Genomic DNA, 17714 nt, shown 5'->3' with positions numbered 1-17714 from the left:
CCAACATTATCTTACCAGATAGTTTTGGATCTGTGTAATGAGGTTTTATAAACATCTCTGAGATTTCTGATAACACGATGAAGGTGGGCTGAATTAGTGTCTGTGTCCCATTGGCTGTAAACAAATTAAATGACCTTACTAGGAACAAAAACGTACTCAAGGAAAACCGATGGGGTTTATGAACCCCAGCTTGAGAACCAGAGTTATTATCCACTATATGTTGGTGATAATGCACTAGATGTTTCCAACATAGACCATCATTTACCTCCTTCTTTTATGTAGAGTATGTAGACCGGAATGACAAAAAACTATAGACAGGCTTTATTTTGAAGAGGCTCTTTCAGTACAATAAATTTTGACATAAGAGAACAGTAGTATTCGTAGATCTAATAGTGTATAATCTAAGTGTGTAATGTCAGCATGGTGTTGTGAATGTCATCTAAAGGACAGCTAAAATAGATTTATTATGCAGCAACAGAGTAACTGTATTAATCTAAATAAGTCAGAAATTGCAATTTTATGCTCCTTTTTAAACTGCTTCTTTACCTTTGGTCTAAAATTGCCCTTTAATGGCAAATTAATACTTTTTTTCCAAACTTATTCCCAGTATGTACAATGACTTCTCCAGAGAGCCTGTGAGGAGTTGGAGAAACTTCCAAGACAACCAGTTCTAAGCACCATATCTGGTTTCCTATAGATATGATGCTTAGAATTGAGACCTAACAGTTCAACCTTGGTTTCACAAGACCAGAGAATCTTGTTTCTCACAGTCTGATTGTCCTTAAGGTAGTTTTTTTGGGTTTTTTTTGCAACTTTTGGATCGGTGGAGTGCTGCAGTGGAAGTTTCTCCAACTCCATTTAGTATCTCTGGATCTCAGCCAGAATGACCATCAAGTACTTGGTCACTTCTCTTGCCAAGGCCCTTCTTCCTTGATTGCTCAGTTTGGCGAGCCACCATCTTTAGAGTCCTGGTGGTTCCAAACTTATTCCGTTTAAGAACTATGGCGGCCACTCTGCTCTTCGGAACCTTCAATGCAGCAGAAATGTTTTGTAGCCTTCCCTGTATCTGTGCCATGACTCAATCTTGTCTTTTATCTCAGTTTGGCTTGGTTTTGGTTTTTGTTCTGATATGCATGATAGCTGTGAAACCTTATATAGACAGGTGTGTGCCTTTCCAAATCAATTAAATTGACCACAGGTGGACTCCAATCAAAGTGTAGAAACATCTAAAAGATAATCAAGAGAAATGGGCGGCACCTGAGCTAAATTTGATATTTCAGTTTTTCCTTCTTAAAAAATGTGCAGAAATTTATAAAATTCTGTTTTCACTGTCATTATTGAGTGTAGGCTGATGAGAGAAAAAATGTTTTCAGTTTCGCATAAGGCTGCAACATAACAAAATGTGAAAAAATTGGGTCTGAATACTTTCTGAATGCACTGTATTACCTGACTAAAAAGAAAGTGTATTAAAAATGTGTATAATGCACCTGTGATAAATGTATTATTTTATATGACTATAGAATATGACATGTTTATTTATAAATAGCAGAACTGATAAATTTCAGTTTTACAGGATAAAAACCATAACAACTTTTTCTCTTAATTGTAAAAAGACTTTTATTACATTCTTAAATCCACATATTGTATCACCATTGTGCAATAACACTTTACTGTGTTAAAACCTCTTGGGCTTTATATCCATGACATATCATAAATTATTTCTTATTAAAATCTATATTGATTTAATAATAATAATCTTAAAATAGAGTGAAAATATCATAAACAGAAGGATCATGACAAAAGAGAAACTTTTAGGGAGACATCTTTAAAAATGCTCTTTTAAAAAAAATAGAATTACATCTCTCCAAGACAAAAAGGACACTAAACTGATAAGAAAAAAAACCCAAACAGTACATATAAGGATAAAAATTAAGAAACAAAAAGATCACAACAAAACCAACACAAGATTCAGAGATTATAATCCATCTTTTATATTTATTTTACTATATATATTTTTTTAATATCCTATTTTATCTAGTACTCAAACTTGAAAAAGTCTTGCAATAATGATATTAGACAGGGGTAAAATCTTTGATACTTCTGTAATCAAACATTCACTAGAACATGTACTGTACACAGTGATCAAGGTTTTAAGGTCTTCTATGTTGGTGCAAGGTGTCTTGCTAGCTAGACTAACTGCAGACACTGTAGGACAGAGAGCCCAGCTATCTCCCTGAGTAACTCTAAACGGAAATGTAAGTGCAGATCTCCAGGACTGCTCCCCGGACAGATTCCAGGCCTGCAAAAACTATAAAGTACACTGAATCTCTCGAAATCAGCATGTCTAACATTCTCTGACTTTAACACACAAAGTATTGCACTTTGTTACAATCTGTAAGTGTCATCTGGCCATGTCAGCTGGTAGCTGACCTGTGGCGTAGTTGGCTGTGTATTTGGTACGTTATATTCTAAATAACATTATTTTGCTGTGCTGCGAGGTTGACTATGCTGGAGTGCTTATGAAAATATTAACTGTAATACATGGCAGCAAAAGTCCAACACATTGAGAACAATGGGAAAGACATTATTGCACAATCCCACTATGCCACTGTCTTATGTACACAGTAAAAAGGGTAATACCCCTTCATACTGTACTTATAACTTGATGTATGGGGAAAAGCACTGTCCCAGCAGTGCAAAGCAAACCTGGCTGAAATATTAAATAAAGCTAGATATCCAGCATCGGTCATGTGATTGTCTTAAAATGCTTTAGAAAGAAATTAACACCAGTGACTTCTTAGATTAAAACTATCCTTTTATCATAGCTTCTTCAGTATACTGATAAGACAATGTAGTTTTACAGAAACACAATATGTTGCCCTACTTTGAAGATAAAGGTTTAATCTGACCACACCCTCATGTACCTCCAGAGACTTTACTTCAGATAGATCTGTATCTATGTAGGGCTTCCTGTGCCTTAAGGCTTGAACTGCTCTCATGACAGAAACAGTCAGAGAGGGTGTCCTTAGTATAAGTAGATCCAGCATTTCAGTTTGCTTTTGTCTTCTGTCCAGTTAAGAGCAAAATTATGCATTATTTTAAGGATAGTTTGGTCATCACTGGCCTTCAAATTTCACCACTAATTGTAATATTTTTAAAGAAGCTTCTTAGTATAAACGCAGAAATACTAACTCAGGGGGGTAGCTGATGGCTCTGTCAACCCTTTTCTGTGCCATGTAGTGTTTGAAGAGGGTGAGGTAGTAAGGGAGTAGGAAATAAGGAACAGAGAATTTAATTCTCCAATCATAACATCTTGGCTGTCTGTGACAGCACAATCTGCCTGACCCCAAAGCAGTGAGAGCTGAGACTGACGGTGAATCCCTCTAACTGATGTCTAAGGAGCTTAAATAACACCATCACCCACCTGTCCACTCTGTATTTTTTGCCCCTTATTCAACCATGTGGGTGTTGATGTAGTTAACTGTCACATTTCAACGTCAAACACTTTTTTTTCAGGATGCCCGAAGACACTCTTCTTTGGAGGAGGCTGTGGTGTGACAGTCCAGATGCTCCTCCATCAGAGCACATAACCCCACAGTGGTCGGCTGCCCAGCACCTTGTTCATACAACTTGTTTACAGTAGGAGGGTGTATCTAGCATTTCTGACTGGCTTAACATTAAGTTTCACAGATGGCAGTCTGAGTGCGAACCCGTAAAATATTGTGCCAAGAGTTCATTTTGGATTCTAACAAGGACTCATAAGTGCTAATTATCCAGTAGATTTTCTTTTCAATGACAACAATCTTTTCATCCCAGAACCACAAAGTATGGGCAGGCAGTATCTGTTTGAGAGACCCAAGCACAAAAACAACATTACCCTCCTCCTCTTCACTCTGTATGAATTCACAACTGCTCTTATGTTACATGATAATATAGGTATTACTATATATATATATATATATATATATCTATGTTTATATATATATATATGTAAAAAAAGGAACATCTGAAAATACTTTCACAACACCTCTGTGATTCTCTCACTCTCACTCTAAGTGGCATTTGCAAAGGGAAAAGGTATTAGGACTGAGGTCATTGATTGCATTAAAAAAAAATAAAGAGCTCACATCAGTGTCTGAGGGTGTGCTCGTAAAAATACCTACAAAGATCAGCATAAGTGCTATGTTTTGTGCTCTGTGTGCAAGCGTTTGTAGGTGCATGGCAGCAGACACTGAATGTTTGCCCATGATTCACACAGTTTAAAAACCCTGTCTGCTTGTGAGTTTGATCATGGTCCCTTTAAACAGTTTGTTCATATGTTACAAAACTGCAAAATATGGGCACTACCAAAAATGTTGAACAATAAACCGTTACTAGACTGACAACTGAAACAGGCATCGTTACTGCAAACCTCCACAAAGTGGGTGAGGATTTTAAGTATGTACATTCTACATCAAGCCTAGGGCTGTGCTGAACGGTAAAGGGAAAAGGGGGTACATTCAAAAATAGCTTACAGGAACTGTGAGAACGATAAAAGTCAAATTTATATTATAAAGGAATTCAGCTTGATAAGAGGTTTAAGGTCTCCTCATAGAAAAATATTTTTTTATGTAGGCTTCTATTTAATCTTTTCTTTAACTCCCTAAAAAAGAGGTAACATGCACTGAGCACCCAGCAGGAGTTCCTGTGGTGTTATGTTGAAGCTGAAAGGACCGCCTTGCAGGGCAGTGTAAGCTACTCCACAAGGTTGGGAGTTCAGAGGTGAGAGGAGTGTGTCCTAAAGTGTAGCGTGCAGGATTGTCATTGAGCTGCTGGTTGATTTTGCCTCAGCTGGTTGCCACATTTTTTTTATCTCCCCCCTCCCTAAACCTCAGTGTTTCTATTTGAATCAAGCTATTTAGCTAAGTGGTGCTAGCCCTCCGTGGAATCTGGGAAGGTGATTTCACTCCCAAAAACCTCCCTATACAGAGGAGGAAAGGTATATGCTGTTTCAGGGTGAACCAGACGGAAAAACTCCAGTTTGTCGATGTGAAGGTTGCAAATGGACTTCATTATAGGAAGCTTCGACACCATCTAGATGGGACATATAGAAAAGGTGTGAAAAATGATTAAATTAATGAATTAATACAGTAGGTTAACAAATCAAGTGGCACAGTAGTGCAGCAGGCTCTGTACCTTAGCTAGTTTGTCTTCCGACGCTCCCTCTTTTTGTAGACAGCGCTGCAGAGCCACATAGACTTTGTCCTGCAATTTCTGTATCTTTTGGACATCTGTGAGCCAGGGTCGGTCTGATGGAAATGATAATGAGAAGATGATATCATTAGTGTTGTCATGTCGCCAGTCTAAAACTGCATCTGGCAACATTTACAATGTAATGTCTAGGAGCAGAATACAAAATGCATTGAGCAATACATGAGTTTTGGAAGATGAATTACTGGCCTACACATTTTTCAACATGATCTCCTTGACTTGAGGAAGCTGTTGGCTTCACAATGCAATAGTAATTAGATTACAGAGACATTAAAATTGCTTGAGATAGGTGAGCTATTTGATGCCAAATGTCTCACCTCGTTACGAGTTTGACTTTGAAACTCCAACATTCAAAACTGAGGCCACTAAAACATGCCATGTTGCCATGCCATGTTGTTCCAAATTTTCATTTCATAGTTTGGAAAATTGCTAACAGTAATCTATATTATTTACATCTAATGTGCTATTACATTCCAAAGCACGGGTGCATATTAAAAGTTAAATCCATAATTATCCTATCATCTCTTTTGTGTAAGAGGCCTCCCCATGTCATTCTGTTTCCTTGTGAAAAAGGTTTATCATACCAGAGGCCTATAGCTGGCAAACAGACAACTATAACATCTAATTACAATGGTAATTAGCCCTGCTATTGTTAGTTGACATTAGATGTCCTGATTCATCTGCTGAGTGCACATGTACTGCAACCTTTAGAAGTGCTGGTTAACACTTATGATTACTGACCTCAGTCTGCCAAGAAGAGCTTTACATACATGAAATGTGTGAAATACAATGACCTCTTTACAGGTTTCACCAATTTAGTTTGAATGTAAATACTACAGTGCATAGGAATCTAGGCCTTTGCAAGGCTGATACAGGACTTAATATAAAATACATCTATTTAGTTCGAGAAATACCTGGTGAGAGGAGCACAGCAGCACTGAAAAGAGCCATCTCTTCCTCTGACATCTGTATACGGCTCAGGCTTTTAGCCAAGTCAAACACTGCATTCACAAGGTCATCACAGCCTAGGTAGAAGAAGGGGAAAAATAAAGATCACCAAAACAAAAACTCACAGACTGTGATGATTCTGACACAGATGAGAAAGAGAAAAAGTTAAGCTCAAATCCCCTGTTCATCCTTTTATCGAGTTTATACATTCGTTTCCCATGAGAGAAAGAAAGATAGTGAACATGTTGACTCACCGAGAGCTTTGAAAAGCTGGGCGGTGGCAAATTTTCCATCAAAGAGCAATGTATTGTTGATGGGGTTGTAAGCCCGACACATACGGATCAGAAGAACATCCATGCAGCCTGTGGACACACGCAAAAGAGAAAAAAAGAAAAAAGCTTAGCAGCATATTCATGTTGAAATTGTTGCTTGGCTGATGCTTTTGGAGAAAAAGCCTCAACATTTAAAAAATCCTTGCTAAATACTTCACTAGGCTATGTTCATCAGGTAACCATATAGTGCATTTGAGAACTGACTGAAAGTTTTCATATTTAAGACACAAGTTTGCTATGGATAAATGTAAAGGAACAGTAAAATATAATCTAACTTTGGATTCATTTATATAATCTGCTTTGTAAAGACTTCTGTTTTGTACTAGATAATACAGACAGCTACAGAAAAATATGCAGAACTGAATCAAGAAGAATGTTGTACAAAAAACAGCAAAGTGACAACAACATAAGGTCATAGCACTTGGAAAATAACTGACACTATCACTGACATTTGTACTCCTGCATGTGGCAGGAAGATGTCCTATATTTGAATGTGATGCTGGTTGAACCTGCCCTGTCTTGATTATATAGAGTGAAACAGCCTTTAACGACAAGATAATTATATATAATTTACTGGGGGAACTTTGAATGAGGGAAATTGTGATCAAGGTATATAATGCAAATTGTCATTAAGTCATTCTCGATGTAGGAAATCTTTGTGCATGTGCATGTTGGTCGTTGATGGTCGTTGCATCTTTTATACTGCCAATCTTGATTGAGTGCTGTTGTGGATTTGACACATTAATGTGTGATGTATTTCAATATTGTTAACCAGCCTTGATTCACAAAGAGATCTTTCTCCAACCTCCAAGTGTTAGTCTATGGGTTTGAAAACTTCAAAACCTTCAGATATTTCTTGCCACATCATCTAATTAGTCCAATTAAACGCCTTCTGAAAAACATGTTGTGAATGTGCCCTTGCTTCTTTCATCTTCACAAAAATGAGGAAGAAGAATATCTTGGCTGCCTCTCAACACCTGTAAACTACTTGGACTGATCTATTGTCATGGGTGTCACTGGAAACCTTCTTGATGTTGTTTCCAAAACATCAAGACCAGGCCTGATGCTGCATGATTAAAACAAGGTCAGCCACTTTTCAGAAAAAGAACAACTATGCACCCCTTCAAATCACTCTGCACGCATGTGATATTTGAACTCTGTGAACTCAGCTACCACTTGAGGGTAGCATACTGTTCATATGACAACAGCTATCTTTGTCACAGCTAAAAGTTTGCAAACTAATAAACATACACACAGCAGGCTGGCTGTCTTGCTGGTGGTGGCACATCTCTTGTAAAAACAGCTCCTGACTGTTATGTGGCTAAACACAATGTGAGGAACTGACTTTCAGCATGCAAGGAGTGTGTATACTGGTGTCATGCTCTGACCTGCTTTGAGGAGGATAATCTGATCGTTCTGACACAGGTCCATGAAGCCAGAGATGCGCTTGGCAAACTCTACCACATACTGGATGGCATTGGTGATGTGAATGGCACATTGTTGCCACATCACCTCAGCTGACTGAAAGACAAGGCAAAAGATAGAAAGGCTTTTATGAGAATTGCAACACTTGAGAGACATCGGACAAGCTGTATTCCATGGTTGTTTGTTGAATCTTAGACATCAAGGATTGTCTAGTTGTGTGATCTGATTTCAGCTAAAGACATCTTGGCCTACAGGATGTTTGACAATAGCCTCCATGCTTGACAGACAGAAGAGAAGACAGAAAGGATTTACAAACCTCAATGTTAAGAAAAAAAAAATGGAGCACTTCTCTATTTGTTTTTAGAAAACATCTTTCGAGAAGTTTTGCTGTTGATTCTTGTACAAGGTTAAAAACTGAAAACATTCCCCTCTTAACCTTGTACAAGACAACAACAGGGCATAATGAGCCAAACTTTAGTGCTAAAATGTATTATGTGTGATTGTAACAGTTATTTGTTTATAGATTTAGACTGTAAAGAGCAGTTCATAATACATTTTACTCAAACTCATTTCAAACATCAAAGTAGATAGTGGAGACTTTCAACAGATTTTGTGTGTATAAATGAGGATCTGCTGTCAAATGCTTGCAAGTGGATATTAAAATGTCACATATACCTTGGTCTGGTATGAGCGTGTCTCCTCTGGGCTATACAAGGTCCACGCCATTCTCTTTAGCTCCTCTGTGCTGTACTGGCTCGTCTCAATATGGGACTTGACCACACTCTGGGTTATACGCTCTAAACAGGAGCAAACATTTGTCATTTCTCTGAAAAGATCACTTCTTAACTTCTTCTATGACAACAATACTAAATCACTTTATGCAGCATTTACTGGAACAAATGACAAGGTATCTCTTTTCACCTTCATAGTTATTGTTAAATTTTAAATTGATTTAAGGTTCGAGCTTTCCTGGATCTATACTGACCTATCTCAAGCAGGGAGCAGCCCCCGGGCAGTGGGTTCAGGATAGCATGTGAGAAGAGTCCAGAGTCATGTAACAGCTGGTACTCATGCTTGATGCTGTGGTTGCCGTCTACAAAGTCCAAGTTGGTCTGTTCTGGTGAACTCTGAGAGGACGAGCTGCTGCCTGCACTGCCACCCAGTAAGTCCAGGTTACAGTACTCTCCACCTGCATCCTCTGGGGTCAGCGGCAGGTCGAAAAGCAGGCCTTCCGGCAACGTGGTAATGTCATCCAGATCACTGAGCGCAGTGCTGGAGCCTCTTCTGTAGGGGCGGCTGAGGTCGGCCATGTCACTATTCTCCTCATGGGCACCAATGCCTGCACACTCCTGGGCCTGCTGGTGCTTCTGAACCTCTGCATACAAGCTGTCACGCTGCTTTTTGGACATTCGACCAAACTTCACCGCTGCAAAGATGATACAAGGACAAAAATGAAACATTCAAGAAGGTAAGGGCTCTGTCAAACAAGGTTATTCATGACTCATTCATTGTAAAAAGCAAAAAGCAGGAGGTGGAAACTCTGAGTTAATTAGATCTAGATGGAGTAGCTGAACTCACCATCACGGCTCATGCCCAGAGCGAGACACTTCTGCAACCTGCAGTGCTGACAGCGGTTACGATTGGTCCGGTCAATTAGACAGTTCCTCTGTCGTGAGCAGGAGTACATTGCGTTGTTCTGTTGGCTGCGTCGGAAGAAACCCTACAGACGAAGAGACACACAATGTGAGCATCCAACGCAACATCTATTGCATGTTATAGATCACTGAGTACATTAAAGCTCGGTTTTAATGTTGGTTTGATAGCTCACCTTGCAGCCTTCACAGGTGATGACACCATAGTGAATCCCTGATGATTTGTCCCCACAGATTTTACAGGGAATCACCTCTATTTGAGCTGGAGACAGAGAAGAATGAGGGGGAAAAAATCAGTGAAATACTAAAATACATTTTTTAATAGATATGGGACCTAAAAACAATAGTTCAATTATGCAGTCAGTTACCCAAAAACAAATAAATATATGTATTTATTGAGAGAGAATATTATTAAATACTAATTGCTGTCATTCCATAATAACAGGCATAACACTGTGTATTTCTTTCATTTCGTACAATGACCTAGATCTAAAGTGATAAGCCAACTAATCAGTAATTCAATCAACAGAAAACTGGTAATTATTTTGAAAATCAATTTATCTTTTGAGTAATTTTTTGAGCAAATGCCAAACATTTGTCTGTTCCAGCTTCTCCAGTGTAAAGATTTGGTTCTTTTCTCTGTTCAACATCAATCTGAAATGAATATTTTTGAGTTTTGAACAGTTGGTCAAATAAATCAAGACATTTCACTGATAATAAAAATATCGATTAGTTGCAGCCTCACAGCCTTGCAATGATACACAGCATGTGAAGAGATTGCATCTGTTGCCATTATTTAGCAATATCAAGCAATATGAACATAAATAGAGAAACCCAGCCCACAGGTATGTAACAAGTAAACATATATTTGGATATTGTCCAAAAGCACTGCGATAAAGAGGTGATTTTGCTAGTTACAGGAACATTCAACATTTACTTTTTAGGCCTATCATGCTGACTGCAGTCAATAAAACACCTCAGCCATTTCAAATGAAGTGGGCACTATATAGCAAATCAATATTTCCTTTCTTTTTAAACTCAAACTGAACTAAAAAAAACACCACAAACACCTTACATGTGATACTATATGGTACAGGTGGAACATTCTCACAAGAATTCAGGTTATTTCATGAGTCAAATGTCATCTGTGCAGTATAAGCTTTGAAAATGAGTTAACAATACTGATACATGTGTGATAATGTTAAAGCAGTATGAAGAAATGTGTCAATAACACAAAAGGAAACTGTGTATACATTATGCACCTTGTGTTCTTTGTGGAAGCCTGAGCCTTCTTACTCAGGAACAGCCTGTTCTTTTCATTATGTTGTTTATCTAAGTAGCTGGGGCTCCTCAAGCCCAGAATAGCAGGTCAATTGCATTAGCTGAGGCCCGGGGTTATAAAGTTTCGCGTCTCTCTCTCTCTCTCTCTCTTGCTCTGCCACTCCTGGTTCAGGATGAACGAAATGTTAGCAGGTTAACAAAGACATACTGCCGTGCTGAACCTTCCAAGCCCTACATTTGTAACCCACAAAACAACTGCAACCCACGGTTACCATGAGGACTGTGTGCAAGATTTGATTTGGCTTGGGCTGCAGGGTGTGCCAAACAATCCCTAAACCACTTTTGTTGGATCACACAGGGTATTAGGTAACCTGTAAATCGCTGCGAAGGCTTTAACCGGCCTTCACAGCTCTTCACAGAAAATTGCTGTTTTCTAAAGGTTTTTTTTATAAACTGCTCACAATCAACCGATCACATGAGTCACTGAGCGTGGGGAGGGACATACGTCACGCACTGAGGCAAAACAGGAGGTTAGTGACTGACTTTACCCTGAAAACCATGACTAGAGAAAAAAATTGTCTACATATTCCCTCTAAAAAGACTTTCTGTGCAGTACAGGTGACATATTTGAATGTCTCGATTGGGTAGAATCCCTGCCGGCCAACGAAATGAAACTGAGGGATATAAATAAATAAAGGGCAATGGAAAAAAAATCCCTTTCTCCATTGCTCCCTTTATCGCTCCCCCTCCAGAGCCTCACCCCCGCCCTCCAGCCTGTTATATAACTGCCGTCTGGCCGCATTCCATGAACACACTCATTCAAAGGTGGTTGTCTTGGCAACGGTGTGACGTTCCTCCCTCACCCTCCTGCGCTCTCATTCGCTGCTGAACGAGAGGGCTTTTGTCTGTGACTTGCCGCCTCACCTGCCAGTCAGCTGAGCGGCACAGTCAGGCCCAGAGAGCAGGAGCTGCTCCACTGACACAGTTTCCCATTCAGTGAAGTGGGAGGCGCTAGTGGTAGCAGCCTCACAAGGAACACAATCTGGTTTCTTGCAAGTTTTAAGGTGGAACCAAATGTGACTCAGACTGTAAGTAAAGGGAGGGTGGAGGCCTCCTCTTTGAAATGAAAACAATGTAAAATTTGATTACTGAAAGATGGATGACCAGTTGAAACTGACAGGGTCAAACTACCCCACTAGAGATTTTACAGCTTGCACAACATCTGGAAATATTTCCAAAAACATCTAGTACAGTAAGCTGCAGCAGGGGGAACAGACGTAGCTAATAGTAGCTCTCAACTTGTTGCAGCATGTCAAGTATTTGAGTGAAATTTCAGCTGTGTTTGAGCTAGACCATAAATCTATTTTTACTCTGCTGCAGTTGGCTGCCCAAAGGTTCCTTCTGTCGTTCTGGTCTATTAGCAAATAAATGTTGCACAAATCATAACATTGAACTGAAGTATACACTGTTTAGTGTAAATAACAGTGCAGTCTAGAACAGTTACTACACTGGTCTAGTGACAACAGTCTACTTTGTGAGCATTCATTTTTTGGTTTGTTATGCTGCAAAATGGGTGTGAATTTCAGCTCATTTATTTTCATCATTGAGCCCATTTCCATGAACCAGGCAAAATGCTCTCAAACAAACAAGTATAACACCACTTCTGTTTTTTAATTCCTAGTAACATCTGAAAAAGCACATTTGTTTAAACAAGCTCCAGTTATTAGACTTTTTAGACTTAAGAATTATAAACTTAACTCGGATTGGTGAATACTAGCTTGAATACTAGCTTACAGTAACTGTATAAATGAAGTTTAAACGATATCCAGTGAATATGTTAAACAGACATTTGACAAAACATAATTTTAAGTAATTTTCTTGTGCAGGAGTGATGCTAAAGTGAGGATGAATACATGGTATCATAATGTTTGGAACCTCACTGCAGAAAATCATCATTTCACATTGAAGGTTATTGTAATTTAAAAGTCCTTTCTGTGTCAGTCAGTCAGTGTGTTGGTGTGTCAGTGACTGTTGGTCAGCATTTTTCCTCATTGGTGCTGTAAACCCTCGGCTAGGGAGACTTCGCCCTCTCATCCCAGCTAATCAAACAGTCCAAGGTCCTATTTATCTTGCGCTTTACATGTACCTGACATACTGTATACCTAACCTACATTTGAGAGGGCTTCTGGGGGCCTCTGTGGGATGAATGACATATATGGTGTATTGTGCAACATACTATAACGGTTGTACAGTCAAAGTTGGCAGTTATTTAATTAAATATACAGCCATGCCTCCTGTCTGTCATACTCTCTTTTCACATATCCCCCAATGCATGGCCTCAACTACCACCTGTTTTCTATATAGCTACTGTATGTGGACAGTAATGACTGTTTTTTCTCTTCTTCTCCTCCCACTGACCTACCTACCTAGCACGGATCGTATAATATGGCCTGACATTAACCCCCAAGTCTTTAAAAATGCACTGCAGGTTTAGGTAATTACTCAGCAGATGCAGTAGTGGAATGAGAGGTATTCTTGTACAGCGGGTCCATCACAGAAACCAGTATCATGCATCGCTCTTAACGCATCGCGCTTCACTGTGGCCATGTTGCCGCGTTTTTTTAATGCAGTAGATTAAAACTGAATAGGATCTGTGTTTTTGTGTGTTCTAAGAAATGTTTCAGCTATATTTACACTGACTGTAACTGGAAGCCAGCACGGTCATGGTATGTACATTATGTTCCAAGCGGCAAATAAGAGACACACATGGCTACAGAAAATGTAATTAATTTAACATTCATTTTCATGTAATAGATTCATTCAACACAGGTGCAATATCTTTCCTTATGACTGGAATTATTTCATTTTGTCTTTCTGAAGAAGAAAATATTCTCTATTTTTATCTGCACACATCCCAAATTAGAGGTTATATGGTATGTAGTATACAGTATAGCTGTCAGCCCAACCATGTACTGAAACTGTTTTTTTTTTCACTTTTTATATTTCCCTTTCTTTTTTGTTGCATTCCTTTAGTTTTATGCTATGGGTTATCCCACTGATAAACAATGTAAACAATATAAATATGTTAATTGAGTGACTTGATATAAAACTATACTGTGAAAACAATTTTCTCAACCCATGAGTAAGGTTTACTATTCTCCATACTTACACCCTTCCCCACTTTTCCTGTAATGAATATTCACATGCTGAACAACAGTGCTCTACCTGCCAAGAGACGCAGCCTCACACTTTGTGCCTGTGTAATCCCTTCCCATTGATCAGAAAAGATAAAGTGCATGGGCTTGATCATGCTGTATGTGCAGTGCCAAGCCAAAAGCCAAGAGGGCCTCTGCCACAGAAGAAAAACCAGACTGAGGAATTCAGTACACAGCATGCAAATCTGCTTGCTGCTCCAAATCGCAGGAACAAATTTAGGACCATGCTGCAGCAATCACAGTCACCTTGACTTAAAATCTCTTTACGTCTGTTTAGATGTCAGTTATCCTTCTGCATACTTGGAAAATAGATATTACCTATCAAAATGACTTTCCCTTATGATAGCACTAAACATAAACAAATGTTACAGAGCAAAATATTATTTTTAAGTAATCACTGTTTACCTTAATGTGTTGCAAAATTAAATGTACTCATAAGACCCAAAAAGGCACAGATCCATACTAACATGCAGGCTGGTTGAAGAGTTAAAGCTTTAGATAAGAGGAGTGGAATCTTAGCATGGAGTTGTCAGAGAGAAAGGGCACCTTGACACATACTGTAGCTCGCTGTGAACTTCCCCAAGGCTGCACACTCAACAGATAGTGGCTTTGAGCCTGAGCTCAGCACAGCAGTGTCCTGGGAGAGCAGAGTGCGGGCCTTTTATCTTTACTGCTACTGTACCTTTGATCCTAGGCTAACTGAGCTCCAACACAGTCTTATATGTCTTCAGCTGTGCACATCATCAGTACACGGAGGCATAAAATCTAAGGGTGCTTCTTGGAAGTTTGTTTATTTGATTATGTTACATCATACCTGCAGAACCTGTTTGTGCAACAGTTTTCAAGAATAAGTCAGAGGTAAACAAGTACAACAGAACTGCTAATTGCAATCTATCAGGTGTTAAGGGTGACTCAAATATTTAAACACTGCGTGTGACCTTCACACTCTAGACTATTTTATGTTTTTCTCCTTTATATAGTAAATTTAGCTGAAAACTGGCTATGACATTGTAAATTATGTAGTATTTTTTTCAAAATATGACTGACAAGCTGTGCTTGACTGGACTAACATACACTCTGGTTGATGTAAGTAACCTTAGCTGACAGAGGAAACTGAGCTTAACTGAGCCCTGCTGTGCTTCATGGTTAAATGTGGGCTTGCTGTGCCCATATCCTGCTTGTTACAGTGGTGCATGGCTCTGACATCATGACACCACAAAAATAAATCACTTTTGTCTATTAATTCTTATAAGTAAAAATATATGTCAACAGATTTTTAAAATATATTTCATAAATGTAATCTTTGTCACAGAACTAGTAATAAAGTAGTAATAAAAGTAGTAAGTACTAGTTATAAATAATAAAAGGCAGCAGGCATCTTAAGATGCACTGAAATCCGGATTTTCCACTACAGCTCATATCTACAATATCTAATAGGGGAACATTCACCACTGAAAACAGATTTTAAATTATCAACATTGTCTCATCAGTAATGACGACAGACCATGACCCTCCACCCATCCACGCACGCACGCACACGCACGCACACACACACTTGCTGTAATCCTCAATGACAGAACTAGGTCAATGGAGCACCTCCTATCTCTCCCTCTACCACCCCTCCCCCCTCACCCTGGCCGCCATACTGCTGATGCTGAAAACAAAAACACGTTGGAAGATGAACTAACTAACAGTAACAGGATAACACTGTAAAACAAACTGTCAGTGCTTTTAGCCACTTTAAAACATGGTGCGCAACAAAGAATGACTTCAGAATGTCCACCATAAAATTGTAAAGCTAGTGTTTTGGTCACACAAAAGTAATTCAAAATTGTGAAAATATAGTAAAAGAAAATGGCACTAAAATCCAAGGGAATTGTCTATTTTTCCAACGTAAGAACTCCCTGCCAACAGATTTTCGTGCGGGCTGACAGCCATTGAATCACTCCGCTCACTCCCTCCCTTCCCTGTCTCTTACATAAGTGGAGTCGCTCACCGGCGAAATAAAGTAACCACAGCTGCAACGCATTCCTTTTGTCACAGGCGAAAATGCACAAAACAATTGCAGTTTATACAAATAACCTGAAGACACTCATTAGTAAACCTTTTCGTACTGAAATGTATCTGTGGTATAATCAAAATAATCCACTTTTAAAATCCTGTCATGTGTCTATTAAGATTCAACATTCTATAAACAACGTTCAAGATCCACAAGATGACGTATTTTTTATTTTACATAGGCTAGAAGATGGAAAAAGATTAGTATTTTCCTCTGATGGAGGCTATGCGGTTTAGTGTTTATTCCAGTGCGTACATGCAGACTACGCACTTCGCACTCTGTTTCAAAGTGCCTTCATTGCAGCAAATACAAGTCAAAAGTTATCATTTACAAACACCAGACGTGTTTGACTGTCAAAAATACGCAATCACAAATGTCATAATTTCTATAAACTCACCTCTCATGTCGGCGGTTGAGTCTAACCAACTCTTCGAGTCATACAACTCCAGGTGGACACGAAGCCAAGAAACAGTGAGAGCGACGCGCACTTATTTGCTCCAAACCGGAGCAGCTGAAAACTGTCACAACAGCAAATCCTCATATGGGTTTTCTACCTCTTCTTCACACGCGCCGACCTTAAAAATAATATTAAAAAGGCAGGCTTGTTTCTGTTATTTACTTTCTGTTCGCTCCGCGCAGTCTCAGAGGTGCTGTTGCGATAAACCACCTGTAAAATAATAAAACAGCAGCTCTTCTCCTCCTAGCTCTTTCCTGCTCAGCAGCTCGCTGTAACCTAGTTTCGGCGCGTGGACTACACATGATCCTCACCCCGCGGTCCGCCCGCCTCGTGCCCCGTGAGTTTACGCGCGCGCGCCACCCTCCGCGCGCTTTAAGGAGGCTCTCGCGTGCGTGGGAAAGTGTGGCAGTGTGTCAGTTCAGACGGAGAGCCACCCAGCGTGGGAACTACTTAACAACAAGCGCACAGTTTTAATTCCTAGCAGACCCCCCTTTCCTTTAATAAGCAGCAGCCAATGTTGTATTTTTCTTCCCTAAAGAAAAAAAAGTTTCTTTCTTTTTAGATATAGAAAATATTACAAAGAAGAGGTCCCAGTGAAAACTTATTGTATAGTAGGTTTATAAATATTTAAAGGGCCATACCTGTGTTTTGACACATTTTCATTCATTCATAAAAACACTATAAACTCATAAACCAGCTCAATCAAGTTTTCTTTTATTTTCTGTTAGTTATGGTTTCCCTAAGTTATAATCATGCAAGTGAAAGTACACAATATATAAGCAATTTAACTGCTGTACCTGAAAATGTGATTAAAATGTGTGAATTTTGTTACTGCATGATTTGTGTGATTTTGTTAGCCTACATACTGAAATTACTTTGATCACATTGAAGGGAGGAAACATGCATTTAATTAAATTCAATAATTTAATTAATAATTATTTTTATTACTTTTAGATGGTTGCATGGACACAATATGACATTTCCTTATCATATAGCACAGATAATGAAAGTGCACAGATAATGAAAGTGCATTTTGATTTTCCTAATTCCACCATGATGGTTTCAGTGTTATCTAAGATCACTTTAAAATACACA

General features: G+C 39.0%; 1 protein-coding gene across 1 annotated transcript; it reads right to left on the bottom strand.

Annotated features, from left to right (window-relative positions):
- Positions 1 to 1612: 1612 nt before the first annotated feature.
- On the bottom strand, positions 1613 to 16882 carry LOC111232128 (nuclear receptor ROR-beta-like). The gene is made up of 10 exons (XM_022759492.1): positions 16560 to 16882; positions 9784 to 9869; positions 9534 to 9675; positions 8941 to 9381; positions 8631 to 8752; positions 7919 to 8051; positions 6453 to 6560; positions 6165 to 6275; positions 5176 to 5288; positions 1613 to 5073 (listed from the first exon to the last, which is right to left on the bottom strand). Exons 1-10 carry the CDS (start codon positions 16564 to 16566, stop codon positions 4912 to 4914), a joined length of 1425 nt encoding a protein of 474 aa, XP_022615213.1. The 5' UTR covers positions 16567 to 16882; the 3' UTR covers positions 1613 to 4911.
- Positions 16883 to 17714: the final 832 nt, after the last annotated feature.

The sequence above is a fragment of the Seriola dumerili genome, unplaced genomic scaffold, assembly GCF_002260705.1.
Source record: "Seriola dumerili isolate Sdu_G_001 unplaced genomic scaffold, Sdu_1.0 BDQW01000322.1, whole genome shotgun sequence".
Classification (NCBI taxonomy): Eukaryota; Metazoa; Chordata; class Actinopteri; order Carangiformes; family Carangidae; genus Seriola; species Seriola dumerili.
The sequence above is the reverse complement of the archived record's forward strand: the minus strand, read 5'-3'. Positions and strand labels throughout refer to the sequence as shown.